Source organism: Myxocyprinus asiaticus, chromosome 44, assembly GCF_019703515.2.
Source record: "Myxocyprinus asiaticus isolate MX2 ecotype Aquarium Trade chromosome 44, UBuf_Myxa_2, whole genome shotgun sequence".
In the NCBI taxonomy this organism is placed as follows: Eukaryota; Metazoa; Chordata; class Actinopteri; order Cypriniformes; family Catostomidae; genus Myxocyprinus; species Myxocyprinus asiaticus.
Genome location: NC_059387.1, coordinates 18480244 through 18508100, shown reverse-complemented (window position 1 = coordinate 18508100; position 27857 = coordinate 18480244). Strand labels below are relative to the sequence as shown.

Here is a 27857-nt window from a genome sequence, read left to right as displayed (position 1 = left end):
GACGTTTCTTTTTTGCTGAGTTTATAAATGGAAACGCTTTCCAGACACAATGGCAAACCTTTCCAAATGCTTTTAGTTTTACGGTTCCCAAAAAAGCATTAGACATGAAGCAAACTGCCTCTGCAATCAGTGTAACGTACATCAGTTTTGCTACGAATTAGCTAAATAGCAGCTAAAATAAAACGACTCTCTGGAATACTTGATTGTGACTAGTCAATTCCCGGCAAGTGATAGCTTCATAGCTGTGCTTATTTGGCCTTTTCCCAAATGGCACCCTCACCCTTGCAGCCCTCCCAGTCTACCCAGCAATATTAATCATAATATTAATAAACATTAAGCACACATAGCAACTACAAGGGGTTGCTGTGAGCACCATTTTGATATCTATAATGTTAAATGCAACACCATACTGTCAAATCAACTTCACGGTCAGGCACAATCAAAGGCCGTGAAACCGCAAGTCCACTTGAAGTATGGCATTTAGGACAGAGCCCCCTGTCTCACAAGCTTGTCTTTCTCAAATCAATATTTCACATCCAGTTATTTTTTTATTTGATAAGTAGCCATGCAATAAGCAAAATAAACCCTGTCATTTTTTTTTTTTTGCGATGATGACTGGGTATTATCTCTTAGAAGGAGTCTGCACATTACACATACCTCCACACAATCTTTCTTCTTGACTTGACCGTGCAACAGAAGTTTCTGAAGAAGAAAAAAAAAAAATCCATCAGGCTGATAAATGAGATCTTTATAACTTTCAGAACATTATACCAGGTAATTTCAAATTCAACCTATTATCATGAAATTCAAAGAGGTGAATAAGGAACATGGCACCTGCAAAGCATTTTTATGATCTGTAAAGGAAATCAATGAGGTATAAAACTTTTCCAATGAGCTGTAATGGAATGTTACTCTGTGAAAGACTCTGAGGCTATTAAGGGCAGACAATATTTACATAAGATTTACACAATGGTCTTAAAATTCACTCCCTGTTACACTGTAAGTGGAAGCGACGTAATAAGTCCCTGGACAATCATATGTTCAAATGTGAACAATTTCCATGTCTACAAAGTGGCTTGTCACCTAATAACTCATGATTTAAAAAAAGTGCACATTATTCAAAGATTCCTACACTTCTTACTATTAACCACCTCATGTATGAAATAAAAATGTATTGTTGGCCCACATTTTCTTGGCAATATCACTCATCTAAATTAAGTTGTAGGTATGAGACTAAGCAAAACTATCATTTGATTAAGAGAGGCAACCTAATTTAATGATATTAGTAAACCCTTACAACCTCTGGATTTACAATGAACTGTTCAACCTTGTGTCTGTAAAATTCACGTATTATTTCGGCCAGCGTGAACTTTAAGCAACATCGTCACCAGAATAAACGAATAATGAGAACTGAATAAGCAAAGACACCAAATTATGATTATATCTAGTATGAAGATCAGAAATGGATTGAAACCATAACCTAAATTCGAGGTCTAATATAATTGGAGTCAGATTAAATTAATAAACAGAGTGAAGAGTGAAATTCGAAGTAAATTTGAATAATATTAATAATTAATGTTCCATCCAATCGCCCAGAAAAGACTAAGAACACCTTCATCCACTCTATTGGAATCCAATGCCGGGCCAGTAGGTGGACCCTACACTGTAGTAAAACCAAGGTTATTTTTTCTAAGGTAAGGATAAGGTTAGGTTTAGGGGTAGGGTTTAATGTAGTGTGTCTGTTGGACTCTAAATGGGTGCAAATAGTATCTGACACTACTTGCACTAGGGTGCAATTAGTATCTACCCAGTAGTGTAGTCTAGGGCATACGCAGGCATAAGCCATATGCCCACCTATCTTTCTTAGGATTTTGCGTATGCCCACCCAAAATAAGTAATGATAGGTATGGCTGCCAGTACAATAAGTAGGCTTTTGACCTGGAACTTTTTCAATCTAATAACACCAGTGAATTGTGTGTGTTTTGTTTTTTATTATTATTTAAAAATGTGTACAGAGGGGGCCTGGGTAGCTCAGTGGTAAAAGACGTTGGCTACCACCCCTGGAGTTCACTAGTTCGCTAGTTCGAATCCCAGGGTGTGCTGAGTGACTCCAGCCAGGTCTCCTAAGCAACCAAATTGGCCCGGTTGCAAGGGTAGGTAGAGTCACACGGGGTAACCTCCTCGTGGTCGCTATAATGTGGTTCGTTCGCGGTGGGGCGCGTGGTGAATTGAGCGCGGATGCCGCGGTGGATGGCGTGAAGCCTCCACACACGCTATGTCTCCGTGGCAACGTGCTCAACAAGCCACGTGATAAGATGCGTGGGTTGATGGTTTCAGACGTGGAGGCAACTGGGATTCATCTTCTGCCACCCGGATTGAGGTGAATCACTATGCCACCACAAGGACTTAAAAGCGCACTGGGAATTGGGCATTCCAAATTGCGTGAAAAAGGTGAAAAAAAAAGAAAAAAAAAACGTACAGAGATTCTCACTAAACGCGCAAGGAGTGGGAGGCAGGAACGCAACTGATGGCACACGCAAGACAGATAGTCTGGGACATCATAAATTCACAGTATGCCCACCTCTTCAGACACTACTACACCACTGTATCTAACATTATTTGCACCAGGGTTGGGATACAAATAATATCTGCCACTATTTGCACTGGGGTGTAAATAGCGTATACCATTATTTGCACCAGGTTGCAAATAGCATCTGCCTTTTCTTAAAGGAATAATTCACTCAAAAATAACAATTCTGTCACCCTTATGTTGTTCTAAACCTGTATGATTTTGTTTCTTCTGTGTCAACAAAAGAAGATGCTAGGAAGATTGTTAGAGACTGACGGCTTCAGTCACCAATCATTTTCATTTCATGGGGGAAAAAAAAGGCAATTAAAGTGAATGGTGACTGGAGTGAAAAGAGGTTGTCAGTCCCTCACATTCTGAAACCTAAAATCTCCTTTTTTGTTCCATGGAAGAATAAAACTCTGAAAACTGCGTAATGCTGCCAGAATGTTTATTTTTGGGTGAACTATAATTTTAAGGGGAACTAAATATTTCATAATAACTAAAGAAACATTGCAAAATCGTTACACCTGGCTCTGATTCGATCCAACTCACAGAAGAAGTAGATCAAATTCAAATGCAAATACTACACGCAACATATCATTGTAATGCATTTGTTCGATTGTGCCACTTAGACAAGGTGGGGGATGAGAGGCTAATTATCCCTACACTGCAGAAATCAATGGTTTGGTGTGTCTCGCATTACTTTTTGTCAATAAGAGAAGATCCTTGTTTGTCCCAGGGTCGATATGGGAAGTGTTTGAGTGTGTGTGTGCGCATGTGTGTGTGTGTGTCCACCTGGGATGAAGTTGGAGATGGGCAGACAGGCACGAGTTTCACTGCTGTTGCCAGAGCACTGGTTTCCAGTGGGGAACAGGACATCACAGTGCCGCAGGCGAACCTGAGACCCTGACGAGTCACAGGGGGACCATTCGGACCAATCAGACCAGCTCTCTGTACATAGACAACTCCACGTCAGATACAAAGTGATGCAGAGGGAATGAATTCAAAGTTTTGTCTTTATTTTAATGCCTGTCCTTGTCTCTTTAATTCAAATTGTCAGGTGCAATAAAAGAATATACTTCTCAGTTTTTAAAAACAAACAAAAATCTTGCGGCAAGGCATTCTGGAGAGAATAAATGCAGAAATGTTTGGTATAGCACTTTCAGTGGCGGCTGTAGACCTATTGTCCCCTAGTAGCAATTTTATCACACTAGTCTCATTTTAACATACAAGTCTTGCAGCTATACTTTTAAATCAGTGTGTATTTTAACGTTCATCCCTGTGAAATGTCTTGCCCCATAAACCTAGAACATTCCTTCAACTTCTGACAAGCGTCAGTTAATATCAAAACACAATTCCAACACAAGGCTTACTATTTTGTTAGGTGGTAATATGGCATCAAGATAACTGCTCAGCTAATTCAAAGTAAAGAACTCTACAATGCAACATAAAAATGCTGAAGTTCAACTCAAGTCAACAACCACACAGGGTTCTTCTGATTAGCATTCCTCTCACTTTGCCCCGTTCCTTGTTTCCTGGCTGCACTGTACAGTTACACGTGTGCGTGTAATGAATGGTGTGACAGATAGACCTGAATGCAGCTAATGAAAGGTCATTCTGTAACCTCACTAGACTTCTGGCTAATGGATGGACTGACATTTGAATACAAGCTCTTCTCTCCAATTCACCTTTCTGTGGATCAATGTACAAGGTTTGACTCTGCCATCAATCGTCTTATCTCTCACTTCTCTCTCACGCTGCCTGCTCCCTCGGTTCGTGCATATTATCTTCATATTGCAAGCTCGGCTTTCCAATTAGATTTTCAGTCATTTCTATCCAATTTGCTTTTCTTGGCATTTTCATTTCCTCTCCTTTCATCCCCCAACGGGCCGCTTTCTACATTAAATGTGAAGGTAGGAAAGCAGGTACAAGACTGTGAGGAGCTGGAGGGTGTGGCCGGGCCGTAAGGACGGACACCTGGCGCTGAGTTGCCTCAATCAGCAGTAGAGGGATAAAGAGGAGCCGGAGATGCCAGTTCGAGAGAGAGTGAGAGAGAGAGAGAGAGAGAGAGAGAGAGAGAGAGAGAGAGAGAGAGAGAGAGAGAGAGAGAGAGATGCACGCAGCCGAGTATCGTGTGTATGCTGCGTTGGGCCAGGAAGGCCAACACTGTGAGAGTCACACGGAGCTGCGTGTGTGTGTGCCAGCGACTCTGTGCTGGGAAGCAATTTTATGTTGTGTTTCAGTTGGAAGTGTATGTGTTATTAAAGTCTTCATGATTGTTCACCGGGTTCCCATTTCCTCCTTCGATAGGGAAGGCATCCTATTTGCAAAATGGCATGTAATTTCCTGTTTGAGTCAAGGTGTATGTGTAAACTCATATAGGTTGAGTTAATGTACGTGATAATGTGTGTGTGACTGTGAATGTGTACCAGGGCAGGGTTGGATGTTACAGAGGACCTCTTCAGTATGCAAGCCCAGGCAGATATCCCCTCCGTAGGCAGGTGGAGGGTTGTTACAACTGCGTGTGCGCATGTAGTGGCCTCCTCCGCATGTCACTGAGCATTTGGACCAAGGTGACCAGCATGACCAGCTCCCATCCACTGAAAAAAAAAAAGAGGAGAACCAAGTCATCATTGTTACTTTTGTCATTGTCATCATTTTGGGACAAGTGTCTGAGCTGTTCTAGGACAAAACTTTACCTTCAGAAAGTAAACTGCAAAAAGTGGTAACCTGCGATTGTTACCTTAAGGAGATAATTCTACTTGATCTATCCCTTAAAGGAATAGTTCACCCAAAAATGAAAATTCTCTCATCATTTACTCACCCTTATGCCATCCCAGATGTGTATGACTTTTCTTTTGCTGAACACAAAGATTTTAGAAATATATCTCTGAAAAAAAAAAAAAAATAAAAAAAAACAGCTCTGTAGGTCCATACAATGCAAATCAACAGTGTCCAAAACTTTGAAGCTCAGAAAAGCACACAAAGGCAGCATAAAAGTAATATATACGACTGCAGTAGTTGAATCCATGTCCTCAGAAGCGATTCACATCCACACCTATCATATCGCTTCTGAAGATATAGATTTAACCACTGGAGTCTTATGGATTATTTTTATGCTGCCATAATATGCTTTATGTGCTTCAAAGTTTTGGACCCTGTTTACTTGATTTGCATGGACATAAAGAACAGATATTTTCTTTTAAAAATCTTTGTTTGTGTTCTGCAGAAGAAAGAAAGTCAAACACATCTGGGATGGCATGTGGGTGAGCAACTGATGAGAGAATTTTCATTTTTGGGTGAACAGTCCCTTTCAAATAGTTTTGTTGGTAATCTTACGTAATCAGGATGATTTAGACATTATATATTCAGATCAGATTTTTCACTTCTCTCCAAGTCATTCAGGATACATGTTTAAGTCAAAATTAAAGGGACATATCATAATCTTTCCTTTGGTGAAATAAATCAATTCTATGTACTACATATGTATGTCTGTATGTAATCTAACTTTCACATCACAACACAAAACATCTTCCAGTCCACCCAGACATTTATTTATTTATTTATTTTTGCTAAGCAGTAAAAAAAAAAAAAAAAAAAGCAGCCTATTTAATTCTAATGGTCTGAGAGATTGTGTAAAATTTTCATGTAAAACTAAATTATGACTGTTCATGTTAATAAATTAAATAAAATATTACAAAAGTGTAAAATTTGTTCCATTTAATCTACATATATACGTAAGTGTGCAGAACCTTTGTGTCTAGATCCTTTAAATGTCACCCAACAATGTTAATGAAACATATCACACTAGTTACCTTTGATAGGATCACTACAATGAAAGCATCTAAAGCCAGATGCTGAGATGGCTGGGAATAAGGGGTCAACGTTGAGAGAGAGAGAGGCTGTTTCAAACAATCTGCTTCTGAGGCCTGCCTCTCCCTCAGGATCTAAACCTGACCCCTGCTCTAATTAATGAGGCTAAATGAACCATCAATTCACTCCCTCCCCTCTTCAGTGATACCAAGCTCAGGGTCGTCACCAGTGACAACTGGGGAAATAGCAAACAACTCTTGCAGAACACTATGACTGTCTAATTAAAAGAAAACAAGCACATGAAGTTTCACATTAGCAATGGTAGCCTGACAGGTTAGCGGAACAGGGGTGTGTGCTTACGGTACGGACATAACGGTAGACTTGTGCCATGTTTGACATTGAATACTAGTCTACTGCATACTTTATTTTGCACAGTATATACTGAAGAATGCTTTTTATTTAAAACAGCCTTACAGTTAAAAGATACACATGCACATATATGTGTAATATATTATTTGTTCGTAATCTTGACCAACTATTTTGGAGATTTCTTGAATGGGAAAAGACAGTAGCTTTAAAACGTATTTTTATTTATTTATTTTGTGTGATTTGAGCTAAAGATTCACAATTTATTAAACTATTGTTGTCAGATTTCATTTCTGATTTGAAATATGTTATTCGATTGTAATCTTGACCAACAGTTTTTGAGATTTATGTCTTTTCCCATTCAAGTAGCCTTAAAATGTATTTTTATTTATTTATTTTGTGTGATTTGAGCTAAAGAATCACAATTTATGAAACCATTGTTGTCAGATTTCATTGCTGATTTGAAATGTTATTTGATCATAATCTTGACCAACTATTTTTGAGATTCCAGTGTTTTTCCCTTAAAGTAGATAGGAGCTGTATTTGTATCCATCGAAAAAGATGCCTGAAAGCATTACGAACCTGGCTGCCGGTGACCTGACTTAACGGGACGCTAGTGGGCTACATTGTTGTCACTCAACTTCTCTTTATTGCATGTTTAATTCAGAATGTTATCATCACTGAAAAAAAAAAGGTTATTTTGCAATTTTAATCCAGGTTTGTGTAGGATAAATGAGTCTTCAGGATTTGCAATCAACTAACAGATGAAGGTTATGCTAAAATTCTGGTTGGTTTTGCAGTTTATTTGTCATATTGGGAATGGAAAGTCAAGTTTAGCACATTGCAAGTAATTGTTATAGAGAAGGCAACAATAAATGTCCATACTGAAAGTAGCGATTATGTTTTATGACATTACAATGTAAAAATAACAATTTATATTGGTTTCAGTTCCCTATCTGTCACTCACTTGATGTTGTGTCGATGTAGTGACACTAGGGGTCACTCTTGGGAGCCCGAGACACCTCTGGTCTTTGATAAAAGGCCAATGAAAATTGGCGAGTGGTATTTGCATGCCACTCCCCCGGACATACGGGTATAAAAGGAGCTGGTATGCAACCACTCATTCAGATTTTCTCTTTGGAGCCGAACGGTCATGCTCATTGAGCTGAATTCCTACTGTTCATTCACCTACTGATACATATGAGACCACTTCAGCACTGGCTTCAGACTCGAGTCCCGAGATGGGCATGGCACCGCGGGACACATCGCGTGGTCATCACGCCGGTCTGTCACCATCTTTTCAGCCCTTGGACCGACCTCTCATTTCTACGGGCAGGTGTTCCCCTAGAACAGGTCTCCAGGCACGTCGTGGTCACGAAAGATGCCTCCAAAATGGGCTGGGGCACTGTTTGCAATGGGCACGCAGCCGCCGGCTTGTGGACGGGCCCGTGACTGCATTGGCACATCAACTGCCTCGAGTTGTTGGCAATTCTGCTCGCCCTGCAGAGGTTTCGGCCACTGATCCAGGGCAAGCACATGTTAGTTTGGACAGACAACACGGCAATGGTAGCATATGTCAACCGCCAAGGCAGTCTGTGCTCTCGTTGTAAGTCACAACTCGCCCGCCGTCTCCTCCTCTGGAGCCAGCAGCACTTCAAGTCGCTGCGAGCCACTCACATCCCGGGCAACCTCAACACTACAGCGGACACGCTGTCATGGCAGGTTACCCTCAGGGGAGAGTGGAGACTCCACCCTCAGGTGGTCCAGCTGATTTGGAGTCAAATCGGACAGGCACAGGTGGACCTGTTCACCTCCCAAGAATCCTCCCACTGCCCGCTCTGGTACACCCTGACCGAGGCCCCCCTCGGCATAGATGCGCTGGCACACAGCTGGCCCCCTGGCCTGCGCAAATATGCGTTTCCCCCAGTGAGCCTACTTGCACAGACTCTGTGCAAGGTCAGGGAGGACGAGGAGCAGGTTGTCCTGGTAGCACCCTACTGGACCACCCGGACGTGGTTCTCGGACCTCACGCTCCTCGCGACAGCCCCCCCTGGCGAATTCCACTGAGGAAGGACCTTCTTTCTCAGGGATGGGGCACCATCTGGCACCCACGACCAGACCTCTGGAATCTCCATGTCTGGCCCCTGGACGGGACACGGAGGACCTAAGCAGTCTACCACCCGCGGTGGTAGACACAATCACTCATGCTAGGGCCCCCTCTACGAGGTGCCTTTATGCCTTTAAGTGGTGTCTGTTCGCTAAGTGGTGTTCTTCCCAACGGGAAGACCCCCAGAGATGTGCAGTCAGATCAGTGCTTTCCTTCCTGCAGGAGAGGTTAGAAGGGTGGCTGTTCCCTTCCACCTTGAAGGTGTACGTTGCCGCCATAGCAGCACACCACGACACAGTCGACGGTAAGTCCTTAGGGAAGCACAACCTGATCATCAAGTTCCTGAGAGGCACCAGGAGGCTGAATCCCTCCAGACCACGCCTCGTTCCCTCATGGGACCTCTCTGTAGTTCTTCAGGGTCTACAGAGAGTCCCCTTTGAGCCTTTGCAGTCAGCTGAGCTTAAGACACTCTCCTTGAAGACTGCCCTCCTGACTGCACTCACTTCCATCAAGAGGGTAGGAGATCTGCAAGCATTCTCTGTCAGTGAAATGTGCCTGAAGTTCGGTCTGGGCTACTCTCACTCTACTGCCCAAGGTTCCCATGACCCCTTTTAGGGACCAGGTGGTGAACCTGTGAGCGCTGCCCCAGGAGGAGGCAGACCCAGCCCTATCGTTGCTGTGTCCGGTGCGCGCTTTACGCATCTATTTGGATCGCACGCAGAGCTTTAGGATCTCTGAGCAGCTCTTTGTCTGCTTTGGTGCACAACGGAAAGGAAGCGCTGTCTCCAAGCAGAGGATCACCCACTGGCTCATTGACGCCATAGCTATGGCATATCATGCCCAGGACATGCCGCCCCCAGTAGGGCTACGAGCCCATTCTACCAGAGGTGTAGCGGCCTCCTGGGCCCTGGCCAGGGGTGCCTCTCTAACAGACATTTGCAGAGCAGCGGGCTGGGCAACACCCAACACCTTTGCAAGGTTCTACAACCTCCGGGTGGAACCGGTTTCGTCACAGGTAGTGGCACGCAATACAAGCGGATAAGCCCGGGATAGTTGGCCGGGTGCATCACTTGCACATAGTGCATTTCACCTCTTCTGAGCTGAAGATGTACGCCATTAATTCCCAGTAGTGTTCACAAACTATGTTCCCTGGTTGAATTCCTCTGAGCCCTGTGGCAGTCGAGTTTTTGGAGAGGCTCGCTGCCGGCCCAGTACACGTGCTAACTAAGAGCCCTGTTCTGGGGTAGGTGCTCCACATGTGGCGGTTCCCTGTAAGGTAACCCCATGCGATATATATCTTCCGCTTATTCGTTTCCCTGTTGGCAAACTGCGTCTTCCTAGGGCAGAGCCCCTCTACCCCAGTCTCCATGTTCGTAGTAACTCCTCCCCCATTGGGTAGGATCTACCTTGAGACTCTCCACCTGGTCGACAAGAGAAAAACCTGAATGAGTGGTTGCATACCAGCTCCTTTTATAACCGTATGTCCGGGGAGTGGCATGCAAATACCACTCGACATTTTTCATTGGCCTTTTATCAAAGACCAGAGGTGTCTTGGGCTCCCAAGAGTGACCCCTAGTGTCACTACATCGACACAACGTCTCGTTCCCTCCATCAGGGAACGGAGGTTACGCAAGTAACCAGGACGTTTCTTGGTCACACTGGGAATGGAAGGTCAAGTTGAGTGCATCGTATTGTGGGTTACAGTATCCCACACAGTGTGCTCAGGTTGTACACTGCACACTTTTGGCTACTGTATTACTATAAATTATCCACATATTACATGCATATAGACAATTATCATAAAGTGAAAGGAGAATGTTGATTCAAGTGTTCATTTCCCACTTAGATTAATCAGTCTAGAGCAGACTGCATCTCACATTTTTTAAGAAAAGAGACATCTTTTACTGAAGTATTTTATAAATGTTTTTATAGAAGGCATGGGTAAACCAAGTGCTGCATTTTATCATCTGCAGTATTTTCTCCATTACAAAGAAGAAAAAAAAGACGGATCAGTCAATTTCTGCCACTGCGTGACTGATCATCTCATTTCACCCTTGTGGCCAGCAACAAGAAAATATTAGTTCGTTTTAGTGCCACAGAAATGGGCTGTGAGACCTCTCTCTCAAAACAAAATACTGCATTTCAAAGGTCTGACTTTGAAAGTGTAAAGATTTATCTCTGCAAGAAGGGAAAGGCTCTGTACCAATAAAAGGCACAGTCAGAATATTGGTCACAGATAAGCTCCGAATCAGAAACACTTATGGGGACAGCAATTTGATGTGTTCTTTTCCAAGCTTCCTGCTGGGACACGCTTGATGAAAGTCATCTATATTATTCTGTCATAGTCTGTACAAAGGAGGTATTGAATCCAAGTACTACTAAGCCTTTTCATTGGAAAGAGACAAGGACAGAATTAACTTAGTGAAGTGCACAGCACAGTTACTGGTCAACAGTCTGCTCTAATAGTTTGTTGAACAATATGTCATCCAGAGCTTTCATAAAAGGTGCTCTCAGATACTGGATCTGTGGGCAATTACGTCTGTAAAGAAAAATATCAATAAGACTAATCAGAACTAACAGCCCCTGGAGGTCTTTGTTAATGAAACAGTCCCTCTGGTCTTGGTACTGTCACTATACAGTAAATGTGTGATTTCTAGTTAGACTAAAAATGAAAGTTAGAGATCACCTAAAAATGAAAAATTGATCATTATTTACTCCAGACCCTTTCGACTTTCTTCCATGGGACACAAAAGGAGATGTTAGGCAGAATGCTTGGGACCCACAGCTTGAGTCACAATTCACATTTATTGTATGAAAACATGCAATAAAAGTGAATGGTGACAATCATATGACATTCCAGACATACCTATTGTCGTGTACACACTGGAAGTTCAAGGAGAAGAATACGGTGACTGGCACTGGCACTACAATTTTTTGTTCTATTTACAGTATAGATAAATTACTGATTAGATAGATACATTTACTGTTGACTGAGAAGCAATTAGATTTCCAACATACCATAAAGAGAGAGTGATAGATGCTATAAACCTCTGTAAGTTTTGGTTCGACATTCATCTCCTAAAACAGGCTGTTGATTAATTATGATTGCAAAACAAATTCTACATTGCCTGATTGTGTCTTGTTCACTGTCGGGTGTCATAAAATACTCAAGTAGCAGATTTCCATCTAGACAGCATATTTCCACCCCACATAACGATGAGCACTCATTTAATTAGAGGGCTTCTCCTCCTCCTTCAACTTTAGAGAGGGAGTAGAGCATTGTCACAGGCTTTTAATGACTGAATTCTGCCTTCCCATTGCTGCCGGTATAATTAGCCTGAAATGTGATTACACACAATGATGCCACAGAGATTTCTCTCCATTTCTGCTGGCAAATTGGGGTCTTCACACCTTAAAATGGAGAGATTGTCTTCCATACTTTCAATTTCAAAGCTGCACCTGAAAGTGGTTTATGAGCTCTCTCCTACCATTTGTTGAAATTTGGTTTTCTTTTCTATTCCATACACACCATGGTCCTGCAGAGTAATAAATGCTAAATATATTTTCAAAAGGTACAAACATTCCATGTAGACTCTCAATTAATATGGTCATAACAGCTTAATACATAATAATTATAAAATAAAAAGCAAAATACTGTTTGAAATAGCTTTAGTATAGCTGTAGTATAACATGTAGTATAACCTCCTATATTTGAGTTATTTTTCATTAAGGGCTATTAATCTCAGTATATGAGTGTGTGTTTTTATGTGTGTATAAAAAATCTGGGGCACTAACCTGGACATGGTGTAGTGTTACACTCCTGGAACTCCTGGGCTGGCCCGAGGCAGGTGATTCCTCCATATTTGGGTTTGGGGTTTGAACAGGTGCGTTTGCGGCTCCGAACACCTGAGCTGCAGTCCCGGCTACACTGGCTCCAAGGGCCCCAAGCAGACCAGCCTCCATTTACTGTCATTCCTGTGACACGGCTGGAATGCAACAAATCTCCTGAAACAAGAATAAACACAAACACAGGGTCAATTAGCACTGACTTCATTAGACATACAGCACACAGTAGATTTACTGCAGATTCATAAGATTTGATTTGGGGGCAGAACGTTGTCACTTGATTATGCGCTACACGGATGGGTTTAGAAGTTGTGCACCCTCTCTGCGTTTACATCAGCATCTCCCACAGAATGCGTTTACATACGCGCCCTCTCGAGAACGTTGAAGGGAGAATACCACGACTAGGCCCCTCCTGGTAGTTCGGGGCCCCCCTGCAGCTTAAGCCCCGGAAAGCCTGTGCATTAATATGGCCCTGTGTCCATGTATACGCTGCAAAAATCATTTTCTTAAACAATAAAATATATATCTTTCAAAGTATAGACAGTTTTTGAATAAAGCTTATTTTTTTTTAATTTCATTTATTTTTTGACAAATTGGCAAACCCCATTGGCAAATTTTATTTTATTTTATTTTTAAGCATAAAACGTAATTTTTGTTGGATTTATGCCTAAAAGTATCAATTATGTAAGAAAAATAAGCTTAACTCAAGATTTATCCTCTGAAAAAGTCTTACCATCGTATGCAGTTTTGCTTCAAGTAAATGTATTTTGTTTTAAGGATGTTTAGTTTTTTTTAAAATTATAATTATTGGAAAACAAGCCAAAAATACTAATTAAAAATATTGATTTTTTTTTGCAGCGTAGTACTTGAGCATAATGTAGCAGACTTTGGCAAAGTCAGGATTTTCAATGTCACAACTTTTTGGGAGGTTATTAAAAATATTGTTTCAACGAATTTGTACAACTAGAACAGTCAAAAAATAGATCAAGATCATATCATTAACAACTAATATTATGCATTTGTTTGAATGAACATTTATCTTAGCATCCAGAATTAATTCTCTGTTTTGTGCCTAGTCTAACTATCTGAATTTCTGACCTCTGTGTTTCTCCCTCTGACCTTGATGGAGATTTAACTGTGTCAGTCCCTCTGAGCCACATCCATTTCCACATCAGTTTATCCATTCTGAGCAGGCAATGGCAGAGGTGACTGCACTACATGGGTTGATCTATACTCCATCTTACCAGCTCCCCTTAGCACACAGTCCTCTCATAGGTAATGGACTACTTCATAATCTACTCACTCCTCAAAGCAGGGCACCTGCCTCTGATGGCTAATGGCCAGAGGTGTCAATACATGCTTAGACTTTCAGGTAAACAAACTCTGCATTCAGTGACTTTAACCAAGTCTGAAGTCGTTTAGTGGAACTGGATATAGACCATGTTGTGCTTGCTGGTTGTTAAAAGAATAGTTCACCAAAAATGAAAATTTTGTCTTTGTTTACTTACCCTCATATTGTTCCAAGCCTATATGCTGTTAGATCCAGGGAATACACACAAAAAAATAATCTTCACATTGTTTTTTCCATATAAAAACCACAGGCTGTCAAGCTTAAAAACAAAAACACTATTTCAGGTGTTCTGAAACCATACTATAGCTTTATGCGAGGAACAGACTGAAATTATTAAGTAATTTATCAGTGATAATCTTCTCCTCTGCTACGGCTCAAAAAGAAAATTTGGTGCTTATGGCGCAGGTTGGACCTCAATATTTTTTTATTTTTTGTGTTCCAATAAAAATACAGCATACAGGTTTGGCAGAACATGAGGGTGAAAGACAGATTTTTAATTTTTGGTCATTTATTTGTGGTCATTTAAATTTTTGCCATTAAAGGGATAGTTCACCCAAAAGTGAAAAATTTCTTTCCCTGTCTGTCACTCACTTGACGTTGTGTCGATGTAGTGACACTAGGGGTCACTCTTGGGATCCCCAAGCACCTCTGCTTTTTTGAAAAAAGGCCAATGGGAATTGGTGAGTGGAATTTGCATGCCACTCCCCCGGACATACGGGTATAAAAGGAGCTGGTATACCACCACTCATTCAGATTTTCTCTTTGGATCCGAGCAGTTGTATTCAGTGCACTGAATTCAATTCCCTCCAAAGACGCACCTCAAAACTGCTGGATTTACGCCGCATTTCAGCGGCTTCTCTCCCTCTGCACCCATGGAGTGCAGAGAACACCCCTGGGTGCTTCGGCAGAGCAAAAAAAGAGAGTATATTCTAAAAGAGTATATTTTCATTCATAAAAAGAGCGGCTCACACGGAACGTCTTTTTAAAGATGCCTTTCAATTTGCGTGTTATTCCTGGTTGCGGTTGTTATCTCCCTGCTTCTGACGGCCACGATCACTGTCTTACGTGTCTGGGCACTGCCCATGTGGAGACATCATTCGTGGATGGGTCATGTCCTCATTGCGAGAACATGACCATGGCAATGTTGCAGTTGCGGGTTGCTTACGTAAGAAAGCAAGCCACCCAAGTGGCTCCCCGCACCAGTCCTTCTACCTACGGGTTTGAGGCCGGGTCGGAGCTTCACGAGGGTAGTTCTGACCCAGGATTGATGCAGGAACTGCGCTCGGTGACCGACCTCGCTCTCCGGGCGACGAAGGTCAAGGCGCTGTCTCTCGGGCAGGCGATGTACACCCTGGTGGTCCAGGAGCGCCACTTTTGGCTCAACTTTGTTGAGATGCAAGAGGCTGACAAGGCACAGTTCCTTGACGCCCCCATCTCCCAGGTTGGCCTGTTCGGCGACACCGTCGAGGACTTTGCCCAGCAGTTCTCGGCGGTGAAGAAGCAGATGGAGGCCATACAACACATCCTGCACAGCTCAAGACCCCACACCCCGTATGCTCGTCGCCAAGAGCATCCTCCTGCAGCAACAACACCGGCTCCACCGCAGCACGCCCCTGTGGCCCGGCCCCGGCATGGAGCCCATCGCAGGAAGCAGACGCTGGCTGGCTGCTAAGAACCCGCAGAAGGCTTCGAAGGGCCCCTGAGATGGGCAACCCAGGGGCGAGGAGACCTGCTTCTCTGGAGCTGGTGAACAGACCACCACCGGTACGTCCGACATGATCAGTCCCCCTCACCCGGAGATTGGGCGCGTGGCTCGCGCCTTCCAACCCATCGCGATGGCTTACCCAGACCGTCTGACTCGTCTAGGTGATTCAGTTCGCCAGGTGCCTGCCCAGGTTCAGCGGCATCCACTTCACCTCGGTGAAGGGCCAGAATGCCGCTACCTTGCATGCGGAGATTGCGACCCTTCTGCGCAAGGGTGCGATAGAGCCTGTCCCTCCAGCCGAGATGTAGAAAGGGTTCTACAGCCCTTACTTCATCGTACCGAAGAAAGGTGGTGGGTTGCGACCAATCCTGGAACTGTGAGTACTGAACCGGGCTTTGCACAGACTCCCGTTCAAGATGCTGATGCAAAAACACATTCTAGCGAGCATCCAGCATCAAGATTGGTTCGCGGCGGTAGACCTGAAGGATGCATACTTCCACATCTCGGTCTTACCTCGACACAGACCCTTCCTGTGTTTTTCTTTGAAGGCCAGGTGTACCAGTACAAGGTCCTCCCCTTCAGCCTGTCCTTGTCCCCTCGCGTCTTCACGAAGGTCGCAGAGGCAGCCCTTGCCCCGCTAAGGGAAGTGGGCGTCCGCATCGTCAACTATCTCGATGACTGGCTAATCCTAGCTCACTCTCGAGAGTTCCTGTGAGAACACAGGGACCTCGTGCTCCAGCACCTCAGCCGACTGGGGCTTTGGGTCAACTGAGAAAAGAGCAAGCTCTCCCCGGTTCAGAGCATCTCTTTTCTCAGTTTGGAGTTGGACTCAGTCTCGATGACGGCGCACCTCACTAACGAGCATGCACAGTCGGTGCTGAATTGTCTGAAGGCGTTCAGACGGAGGACAACGGTTCCACTGAAACTTTTTCAGAGGTTCCTGGGGCATATGGCATCCTCAGCGGTGGCCACACCGATCGGTTGCACTGGCTTCAGATTCGAGTCCCAAAGTGGGCATGGCGCCATGGGACACATCGCGTGGCCATCACGCCGATCTGTCGCCGCCTCTTCAGTCCTTGGACCGACCTTGCATTTCTATGGGCAGGGGTTCCCCTAGAGCAGGTCTCCAGGTGTGTCGTGGTTACAACAGACGCCTCCAAGACGGGCTGGGGCGCCGTATGCAACAGGCACACAGCCGCCAGCTCCTGGACTGGCCTGCGGCTGCGTTGGCACATCAACTGCCTAGAGTTGTTGGCAGTACTGCTCACCCTGTGGAGGTTCCAGGGCAAGCACGTGTGACGGTAGCTTACATCAACCTTCAAGGCGGTCTACGCTCCCATTGCATGTCACAACTTGCCCGCCATCTCCTCCTCTGGAGTCAGCAGCGCCTCAAGTCGCTGCGAGCCACTCACATCCTGGGAGACCTCAACACCATGGCGGACACACTGTCATGACAGGTTACGCTCAGAGGAGAGTGGAGACTCCACACCCAGGTGGTCCAGCTGATTTGGAGCCGATTCTGTCGAGCACAGGTAGACCTGTTTGCTTCCCAGGAATCCTCCCACTGCCCGCTTTGTTACGCCCTGACCGAGGCACCCCTCAGTATAGACGTGCTGGCACACAGCTGGCCCCCTGGACTATGCAAGTATGCATTTACCCAGTGAGCCTTCTTGCACAGACCCTGTGCAAGGTCAGGGAGGACGAGGAGCAGGTCATCCTAGTAGCACCCTACTGGCCCACCCAGACATGGTTCTCAGATCTCACACTCCTCGTGACAGCCCCCCCCCCAGCAAATTCCCCTGAGGAAGGACCTTCTTTCTCAGGGACGGGGCACCGTCTGGCAGCGACCAGACCTCTGGAATCTCCACATCTGGCCCTTAGACGGGATGCGGAAGACCTAAGTGGCCTACCACCCGTGGTGGTAGACACGATCACTCAGGCTAGGGATCCCTCTACGAGGCGCCTGTATGCCTTGAAGTGGCATCTGTTCGCTAAGTGGTGTTCTTCCCGATGCGATGACCCCCAGAGATGCGCAGTCGGATCGGTGCTTTCCTTCCTGCAGGGGAGGCTGGAGGGGCAGCTGTCCCCCTCCACCTTGAAGGTGTATGTAGCCACTATTTCGGCTCATCGTGATTCAGTAGATGGTAAGTACTTGGGGAAGCTCGACTTGATCATCAGGTTCCTGAGAGGCGCTAGGAGGTTGAATCCCTCCAGATCGTGCCTCGTCCCCTCGTGGGACCTCTCTTTAGTCCTTCGGGGTCTACGGGGAGCTCCCTTTGAGCCCTTGGAGTCAGCTGAGCTTAAGGCACTCTCTTTAAAGACTGCCCTCCTGACTGCGCTCACTTCCATCAAGAGGGTAGGAGACATGCAAGCGATCTCTGCAAGCGATCTCCTGCCTTGAGTTCGGTCTGGGTTACTCTCACGTGATCCTGAGACCCCGACTGGGCTATGTGCCCAAGGTTCCCACGACCCCGTTTAGGGATCAGGTGGTGAACCAGCAAGCACTGCCCCAGGAGGAGGCAGATCCAGCCTTGGTGTTGCTTTGTCCAGTGCAAGCTTTACGCATCTATTTGGATCGCACACAGAGCTTTAGAAGCTCCGAGCAGCTCTTTGTCTGTTTTGGTGGACAACGGAAAGAAGGCCTCCAAACAGAGGCTCGCCCACTGGGTCATTGACGCCATCGCGATGACATATCAGGCTCAGGATGTGCCATCACCTGTGGGGTTATGAGCCCACTCTACTAGGAGTGTGGCAGCCTCCTGGGCCCTGGCCAGTGGCACCTCTTTGGCAGACATCTGCAGAGCAGCAGGCTGGGCAGCACCCAACAACTTTGCAAGGTTCTACAATCTCCGGGTTGAGCCGGTCTCATCCCATGTATTGGCAGGCACGAGCAGGTAAGTTCTGGGACAGCTGGCCGGGTGTACTGCTTGCGCATAGCGCCTTTCCCCTCCCTTGAGGTGAAGATGTGCGCTCTTGACTCCCAGTCGTGTTCACAGACTGTGATCCCTGGATGACTTTCCTCCTTAGCCCTGTTGCAGTTGAGTTTGCGGAGAAACTTGCTGCCTGCCCAGTACGTGCGCTAATGAGGCCCTGTACTGAGGTAGGTGCTCCACATGTGCTGGTTCCCCGAAGGCGACCCCATGTGATATCTTCCACAAAATCGTTTCCCTGTCGGTAAACTGCATCTTCCTTGGGCAGAGGCCCCTCTGCCCCTAGTCGCCATGCTTTGTAGAAACTCCTCCCCCTTCGGGTAGGACCTACCTTGGGTCTCTCCACATGACATACTTCCGACAAGACTCGGTAAGACCATGTGACATATTCCACTCAAAACACCCCCCCCCCTTTTTGGGCGGGGTGTGGTCTCCGCGGTGTCTTCCCATTGGGAGGGACACCCCCCGAAGTAGACACTTATGGCTCCCAGTCGGTTAACAAATTCCACTCTTTTTGGGGAGAAAAAAAGAGGAAAAGAGGCCTCGGCTGGGCTAGCCTGTCCCTATTGTTGGGCAGTCGACTTGTTCCTGAAGGACCATTCGACACTCATAAGAGTGTTGGGGAGGTTACGTGACGGCCTGGTGCACTGGCTATGAGGCACACAGCGGTCTGCCCATCTCGCACCGCCAGTCCACGTAACATAGTTCAGATAGTTGTGGAGTTTTGTATAGGGACCCCTAGTGTCACTACATCAACACAACGTCGAGTGAGTGACAGATAGGGAACGTCATGGTTACTTTCGTAACCTCCGTTCCCTGATGGAGGGAACGAGACGTTGTGTCCCTCTAGCCACAATGCTGAACTACCCACTGAAATGGCTGGGACCTGGTCTCGGCTCCTCAGCACAAAACCCGAATGAGTGATTGCATACCAGCTCCTTTTATACCTGTATGTCCGGGGGAGTGGCATGCAAATTCCACTCACCAATTCCCATTGGCCTTTTTTCAAAAAAGCAGAGGTGTTTGGGGCTCCCAAGAGTGACCCCTAGTGTCACTATATCGACACAACGTCTTGTTCCCTCAATCAGGGAACGGAGGTTACGAAAGTAACAATGACATTTAATTTACTCACCTCATGCCATCCCAGATTTCTATGACTTTATTTCTTCAGCAGAACACAAAGAATTTTAGAAAAATATCTCAGCTCTGTAGGTCCATATAATGCAAGTGAATGGTGATTAGACCTTTGTAGCTCCAAAAACCACATAAAGGAAACATAGAAGAAATCCATATGACTCCAGTGGTTAAATCCATATCTTCAGAAGCGATATAATAGGTGTGGGTGAGAAACAGAACAATTTTTAGGTCCTTTTTTAATCTAAATCTTCACTTTAACTTTCACTTACAGCTGTGAAAGTGAAACTAGACAGGCACATGTGACTTTCAGATGTAAAAGTGAAAGTGGAGATATAGAGTTAAAAAAAGGACTTAAATTTTTATCTGTTTCTCACCCACACCTATTATATCACTTCAGAAGACATGGATTTAACCACTGGAGTCGTATGGATTACTATGTTTCCTTTATGCGATCTCTGGAGCTATAAAGCTCTGATCACCATTCACTTGCATTGTATGGACCTACAGGACTGAGATATTCTTCTAAAAATCTTAATTTGTGTTCTGCAGAAGAAAGTCATCCACATTTGCGATGGCATTTGAGAGAATTTTCATTTTTGGTGAACTATTCCTTTAAGATCACATGCAAAGCTATACATTTAGTTAAGTTATAAAAGTTATAAATTGAGATACTGTGCAAGAGGTGGTATTGATGTGTATGCTCAGGCATTTCTAGCTCTCACATTCCAGATTCTGTGATGAGGTACACAATAACATCAGCACTATGTCTGCTCAGAGAGACAGTCGACATTATATCCTGAACAATAAATAAAATTAATCGAACTTGTGGATTAAGAGAGTGGCTTTTGTGCTATTCCCTAGAACAGTCATAAACTGTCTAGCAGCAGTGTTGGGTGTAATGCATTACTAAGTAATTAATTACGGTAATTAAATTACTTTTTCAGTTAAAAAAGTAAAGTGAGGGATTACTCTTAATTTTTCAGTAATTTAATTACAGTTACTTCTGATGTAATTGCGTTAAGTACTGTATAGACTATAGAACAATTCTATGTAAAACAATAGTGAATTTAAAATATAAATTTAACGTCTAATGTTCAAATATAGGTTTTCTAATTTAATGCTGCCCCCTTAAATTCTTTGGCCAGTTCATGAATAATTAATTTGATTTTATATGATTTATTTGAAAGAATTAAAAGAACAGTTTCATGTCTTATTATTTTTTATCTGGTCGAGGTTGATCAAAGTTTTAGACAGTAATTAGTAATAAGTAATGCAATTACTTTTCAGACAGAGTAATTACAGTAATCAAATTACACTTCAGAAGATGTAATTAGTAGTTAGTAATTAATTACTTTTTTAGATTAACTAACCCAACACTGTCTAGTAGCCACCAATGCTTATTAAAAGTTAGGGGGTGGGCAATTAGTATCAACTCCCTGATGGGCCGATGTAGTGGGTGATGACACCTCTGCAAAAGCACATAATTACTGTGACATGCAGCGTTCCAACGTAGCAAAAGGTAGCTGAGAAACAAATGGTCAACTGAACAGTGGTTGATCTGTATTAACTGACTTTCCAACAGATTTAAACTTTTACTTTTTATATGAAGGCCATTTAAAACTGTCTTTTTTTTTTTTGTTTTTGTTTTTTTACCATGCCTTCATTATTTGTTTTTGCAACTTTTTACATGCCTTTTCTGTAAAGATTTAATTTTCAATAGGCCCCCCCCAAATTGGAGTAGTACAATGGAAAGAGTTATTTTCATATTCCATCCCACTGACAGTTCAGTGACCCCACATCATAATAAATAGACCAAACAGATTATATTTAAAACATCAATGCATTATAACTGCATAAAAATATTTAGCAGGGTAAAGTTGAATTTAAGTATTTATTAAATATGTGCTTATGGTTCATAAGAGATTGTCTGAAAAGTCCACACACTGTGCAAAAATGTCACTGGTGTCCAAGTGTTTAATGCAACCACCTTGCATGTTCTGTCTTTTTTTTTAATTAACTTGTATCCCCTTTTCTCCCCAATTTGGAATGCCCAATGCCCACTACTTAGTAGGTCCTTGTGGTGGCACGGTTACTCACATCAATCCAGGTGGTGGGGGACAAGTCTCAGTTGCCTCCGCTTCTGATACAGTCAATCCACGCATCTTATCACGTGTCTTGTTGTGCATGACACCGTGGAGACTCCCAGCATGTGGAGGCTCATGCTACCCTCCGCAATCCACGCACAACATACCACGCACCCCATTGAGAGCGAGAACCACTAATCGCAACCACGAGGATGTTACCCCATGTGACTCTACCCTCCCTAGCAACCAGGCCAATTTGGTTGCTTAGGAGACCTGGCTGGAGTCACTAAGCACACCCTGGATTAGAACTCGCTACTCCAGGGGTGGTAGTCAGCATCAATACTCGCTGAGCTACCCAGGCCCCCTGCATGTTCTGTCTTAAACACTTTTTTAAAAAATGTACACATTCTAAAGTTTGTAAATTGTATGCATAACTTACACTTTAATTGAATGAATTAATTAATATACTTGGACATCTCCGAAGTTTTAGTGCTGTGAGTGGAACTTTCAGATGGTCCCTTACAAGCACTAGTTAATGAAAGGACATCTGAGCATTTTTAGGAATAATTCTCCAGCTGCAACAAACATTGACCGTTTGAGTTCAATGTTTTATGCCTGTATGATATAGTCATATATTCTTTAACCTAACTGTGCTAATTATATAATTGTAAAATTGTTGGCTCCAGAGAGTGCGGGTAGGAGAAAATGAATGTCAAACGAATAACGTGCCAACAACTTCTGGAGATAAGGTAGAAGTTCAGCATTAGTTTCACATCTTTGGGCGTGCCAGCTCCAGTTTCAGTTCTACTTAATGTGAATTATATGTGCTGGTGTAAATGTAAGTGTAAGTTAAGTTACTTTTATAGTGCAATTTCCCACATTATTATCAAGAAACATGATCTGGATCTGATTTTCTGCATTACTGAATGCACCTGAGCCCAACTCATTAGAGATCACTCTTATTTGGAAAGCATTCATTATAAAATATTTTTTGTATGTGTATCTGTCGGGTTTTCATTTCTAGAACATATAGTACACATTTATGTTATTTATGAAGTATTTTTTTCCCACTGTCTTTAATTTTATGTTTTGCACTGAACAATGCAGAAACAAGACAAATGTATTGCAACAAGTTTGGCAAAACAAACAATGAAACAACCGATGAAACAACACGCAGGAACAGATGAAAAGAAACAGGTATGAAGAAACAGCAGCTAGCATTATGCAGGGGCACACCACACTGCAATAGAAAATTTATTATGAATAGACTATGCTTAAAAACAAATTGGAACCCTTATAAACCACCCCACTAAAGCCCAAATAAATGCCTTACATTCAGTGATAAAGGCTCTTATACACTAAGCTCACCACATCAACGCACTTCAACCTAATAACTTATACAAATTAATATTGGTACTGTTGGGTACAGGTGAAGGAGTAAACGGCAAACACGCAACTCCACGGGAGCGAGAGAACAAAGCTGCATGGTTGATCCTGCTTCTCTTGCAAATGAAATAGTTTACAGGGAAGATAACAAACACAACGTCCTCTTTATGAACACCATTTATCAATCAAATACTTAACGCGTGGTGCACCAATCACAAGGGAGAGGCACATGTGTGCTCAATAACGGAGAAATTATCTTAATATTAGCAACCGCATTCTCTAATAACAGGTTCACACCAAGCGTGCTCAAAAAGGATATACGTATTCGACACTGACAGATATAATAATGATAAAAATAAATAAATAAAATAAAAAACACACATTAAAGCCATCTTATTGGCCACACAACTTTTTAAACTCATAGTAATTGAGAATTAAAAATTCACTTGTTACACTGGACCATTTAAAATTAACAAGTGAATTTAAAAATGTGCTTAAAAATCCTTAAAAGAATCTTAAAGGAAATGTCATTTACAATACCTGTACATGCTAGTAATTAAATTCTAACCTAAAATCTTGATGTAGCCTATCATTCATTTTACCCAAGAATATTACTGCATTAGTCATTCTAAAGAACAGTATGGCAACATGGCTTAAAGTTTGTGGGAAAAACCAGAATGTTAGGGTGTATTGACTTATTGAAACATTTGTCATGAGCCTATTTGTTTACATATTTTAAAATTCAAATTTTTACTCAAATTTGGTGAATCTTTGGTTGTCTTTTAAAAAAACTGCATGTCCGCAAATATTAAAACTGCAAATGATGTTTTATATGTGTACAGGGTACATTTAAGGTATAATACAGTTGCCCCCCTACAAGCACCCCCCCCCCCCCCCCACACCTAGTTAAAATGGTCTAGAACTGCCCCTGACTTGTATTGAACCTGGAATATTCTTTAAACTGTAAATTTCCAAAATTAAGTAAAAAGTGTGACAATATTATTTCATTGTGTGTGTTTAGGATACTTAAAATCCTGTAATTAGCCTTAGCAAGACAAAAGAGTCTGCTATTTTATTCAAAAAAAAAAACAAAAAAAAAGAGAAAAATAAACACCCATAGAAAGTTAAGACCACAATCACTGACAGTGAGATTTCTGGTGCACGATGACACTTGTGTAATGCACTACAGAAATTTGCCAACTGAGATTGTAAGGTCTGCAGAATCTGACACTGAGTGGACTTCTAACTGAGGACAGATCTATGGGGAACCAATAGTAAATGGCCTGGAGATATCGGCACTTCTCAGGAAAACGGAGAGGAGGAAAGAAAGAAAAACAGAGAAAGACACACACACACACACACACACACACACACTAACACACAAACACACATACACAGAGAGAGAGTTGTCCTTGCAGCATGCTATTTAGATGGGAAAATAGTGCTAACGTCACACACTAAAGTAATGTGCTATTGTTTCGGAGATAAATGAAGGCATCACTCATAGCCAAATGACAAACCTGGGCCATCATCAGTTATGGCCTCTGGCTTATGTTGCAAAAGAAACTCAAGGTTTAAAGATAAGTAGCCTGACTGTTAGGGAGCATGTTCACTTTAGCCACCACCATTACTTCACCAAACAAATAGACATAATGGTGCATGCATTGATTTTTATCGTACTGAAAGTTAAGCACTAAAGACTTGCACTAACACTCAAGAAAAATGTCATTGCATTGTAAAGAAAGCTATGAAGACCCCCTTGGGTCACAAAGGAGATTTGTATTCTGAGAACTGCAAATCAGGGAAAATTTTGTAACCTGTTCTCGATTTTTATAAACAGTGCACATGGATTTGTAAACCATTCCCTTATTTTAACAATTTGCGCACACAAATGTAAATAGTGTTCCCTCAATTTAGCAATCAGTACCCTCAGAATAATCTGAGAAGGCAGATCTTTTGCTTAGAAATGCTGGCAAATTAATCAATGACCATCATTATGACCACAATGTTGTAACAAATACACAGCAAGACTTGGTCAAATAAAAGTGATGTTGTCATCTGACAATGAATTATAATTTTATTCAGGTCAATCTGCTTAATATAATAAAGTAAACGTTTAGTAGATCACTAAGCAAAGCTACTGAATCTGTGTGTAAATGGTGACCAGCCACTGTGGTCACTGATCATTTCTTTGATTTGCCCCTGATTAAAGACTACAGGGAAATTAGGGAACCTTATCTGCACAAAGCCGATTTAAATCCACCTAATAAAAGATTTGACTTCAAATGCATTTCCGATGAGGAAATGTCAGCCAGTGCTGATTCTCTTGATCGTGTTTCTTTCATAAAGTTGACATTAGGCAAAGAAAGGGGCACAGACCTCAAAGACATGACAAAATAGTAAACATATGTGTGATTTCTGCTTGAGAAAACCAAGGTGACTTCCGTAGACCTACTAACTTAGTTCATCTACAGACAGCTGAGAGTGCTTCTTTAGGACATGGAGTTGCCAAACCTTTGAAAAGTAAATTTTTACAAAATAAATCCTTTAAAATGACCCGAAAAATTTAAGCCATACTTAAAAAAATTTGAGTGGCATTGAAAGTGGCATTTATTTTAAAGAAAGATAGCATGAGCACACTGCAAGCCCTTGGTTTAATATTTTGGAAGCTAATGCAATGGCATACATATACATTTTTAAACCTCTTATTGTCTTAAGAAACTGCACCCTCCTTTTGCCCTTCAGGTAATGTTTCATCCATATTGAAAACCATTCAAATTGCATAAATCCTTGATTACTGTGCAACGCCGGTAAAGACCCCCTTTAATGAAAATCTGTTTTATAAAATTTGGCAAACATTATCCAAGGATGTCTCAATTTACATTACATTTACATTTTATAATATCTTAACTATATTACAACAATTTCTGATTTATTCTGCTTGTAGAAAATCAAGAGTGTACATTTTAGTTAAAATTTTAATACATGCCAATTTCACAAATGAATCTCTTTTGCCTTTTACAGCAGTCAAAATAGGCCCAATTTGCAAATCCATTGCAAAAATCTATATCTTCCCTCTAATGTCAAACAATTTTTGTTTCAGTGTTACAGGGGTTGAGGAAGGTGCCGTAATGGTTCTTTCTGCCATCTAATGTTTTAGGAGAAAATTATATTCAATAGGTCTTTTACCAGTTGGGGGCCTTTAGCCCCATTGTACCCTATCATATAAAATCTTGTTAAAACTTAAATTTGAGAACATTTTGAATATTTTTAGGTCAAGTTTGATTCATAGATGTACAAAAAATTATTTAAAGCTGTAAAACATCCAGAAAGTTTCTTAAACAGAATAAATTTTGTGAACATTGATGATTTGATTTAGTGTTTATACAGTTGGATATTTTGCTAAGCATGTATTTTTATTGTCTACTATATATTGTATTATTGTATTTAAAATTTTATGATGTTTGTTGTTTGTTAGATTTCTTATGTAAAAGCCCAACCAGGGATAGGTGCTGCAAATTAGCTATTAGCTAGAGGCATGTATATTGAGCATCTGCTGCTCAAAACTTATGTAGCAAAGTTATTCTGTATTGTCCCTGTCAAATAAACCAATAAATAAATAAAAATCCAAAAAGTCAGAAGGTGAAAGCTCACCACTGGTTCTTCCCTTCTGGGTCAAAATTATTTACATGTCTCAGGTCAAAAATGACCCTAAGACAACAGGAATGTGAAGTAGCTTAAGTGTCCAAATACTTTCTGGGGCCATTGTACAGTATATCTCATAACTTGGCCTTAACCTAATTTAAATACATTAATTTACCATGTTAGTTTCTTCAAACAACTGCAAAGGCTTCTAAACATGCCAAGTCTTCATTAGCTTTCATTTATTTATTATTTAGCCTATTATTGCGTCCTATTATTGAATTTAAATTCAGAATTGAAAGGTTGAATATGTCAAAATTTAAAAGCAATATTTGACTAAGCAAAAAATTTAAACTACTTTTCAACCAAATTTCTGTATATTTCAGCCAACCACTTAAACTTATTCCAGAACTCTAGATTTTTTCCAAACAAATTCTATGCTATGAGACACTGTACTTTATCACCTTTTCTGCACAGAGGCATGGCTTACGGATTCAAATCGATATGGGCTAGCCGAGATGTGAGGCTAAATCTCAGCCAAGTGGCAGCCCATTAATTTCAAAACTCATCTTCCCTTGTGGCTCCACTGACATCAACACACATCTTTAGTGTGGAGGTGATTATGGGACCAGGGCTTCCCTGTATGATATGCAATAAGTTAATGACTGTCCAAAAGCCCTTAGAATAAACATCTGTCATGGCTAGGCATATAGGGTATAGCTGGGAGCTTAAGCTAAATAATGGTTGAACTGCAGAAATTAATCATTCTGTCCTGGGTATTTAATATTTATGAATTACACTGATGAATCATACGAGCCTCTGATGTGTCTGAGCAATATATTTCCGGTAAATCTAACCTCATATGAAAACTAACACCATAGATGTGTGTTAAAACATTAAACTTGTAAAATTACATATACA

The 27857-nt window shown here is 42.3% G+C and overlaps 1 protein-coding gene across 2 annotated transcripts in view; it reads right to left on the bottom strand.

The window, feature by feature from the left end:
- Positions 1-27857, bottom strand: part of LOC127434297 (semaphorin-5A-like) — a 242787-nt gene that overhangs the window by 13155 nt on the left and 201775 nt on the right. For both annotated transcript variants that reach the window (XM_051686934.1, XM_051686935.1), the window contains exons 17-20: positions 12651-12860; positions 4999-5169; positions 3365-3520; positions 658-702 (exon numbers count right to left, since the gene is read on the bottom strand). In XM_051686934.1, the coding sequence (XP_051542894.1) occupies positions 658-702; positions 3365-3520; positions 4999-5169; positions 12651-12860 (582 nt within the window). The remainder of the gene's footprint in view (positions 1-657; positions 703-3364; positions 3521-4998; positions 5170-12650; positions 12861-27857) is intronic.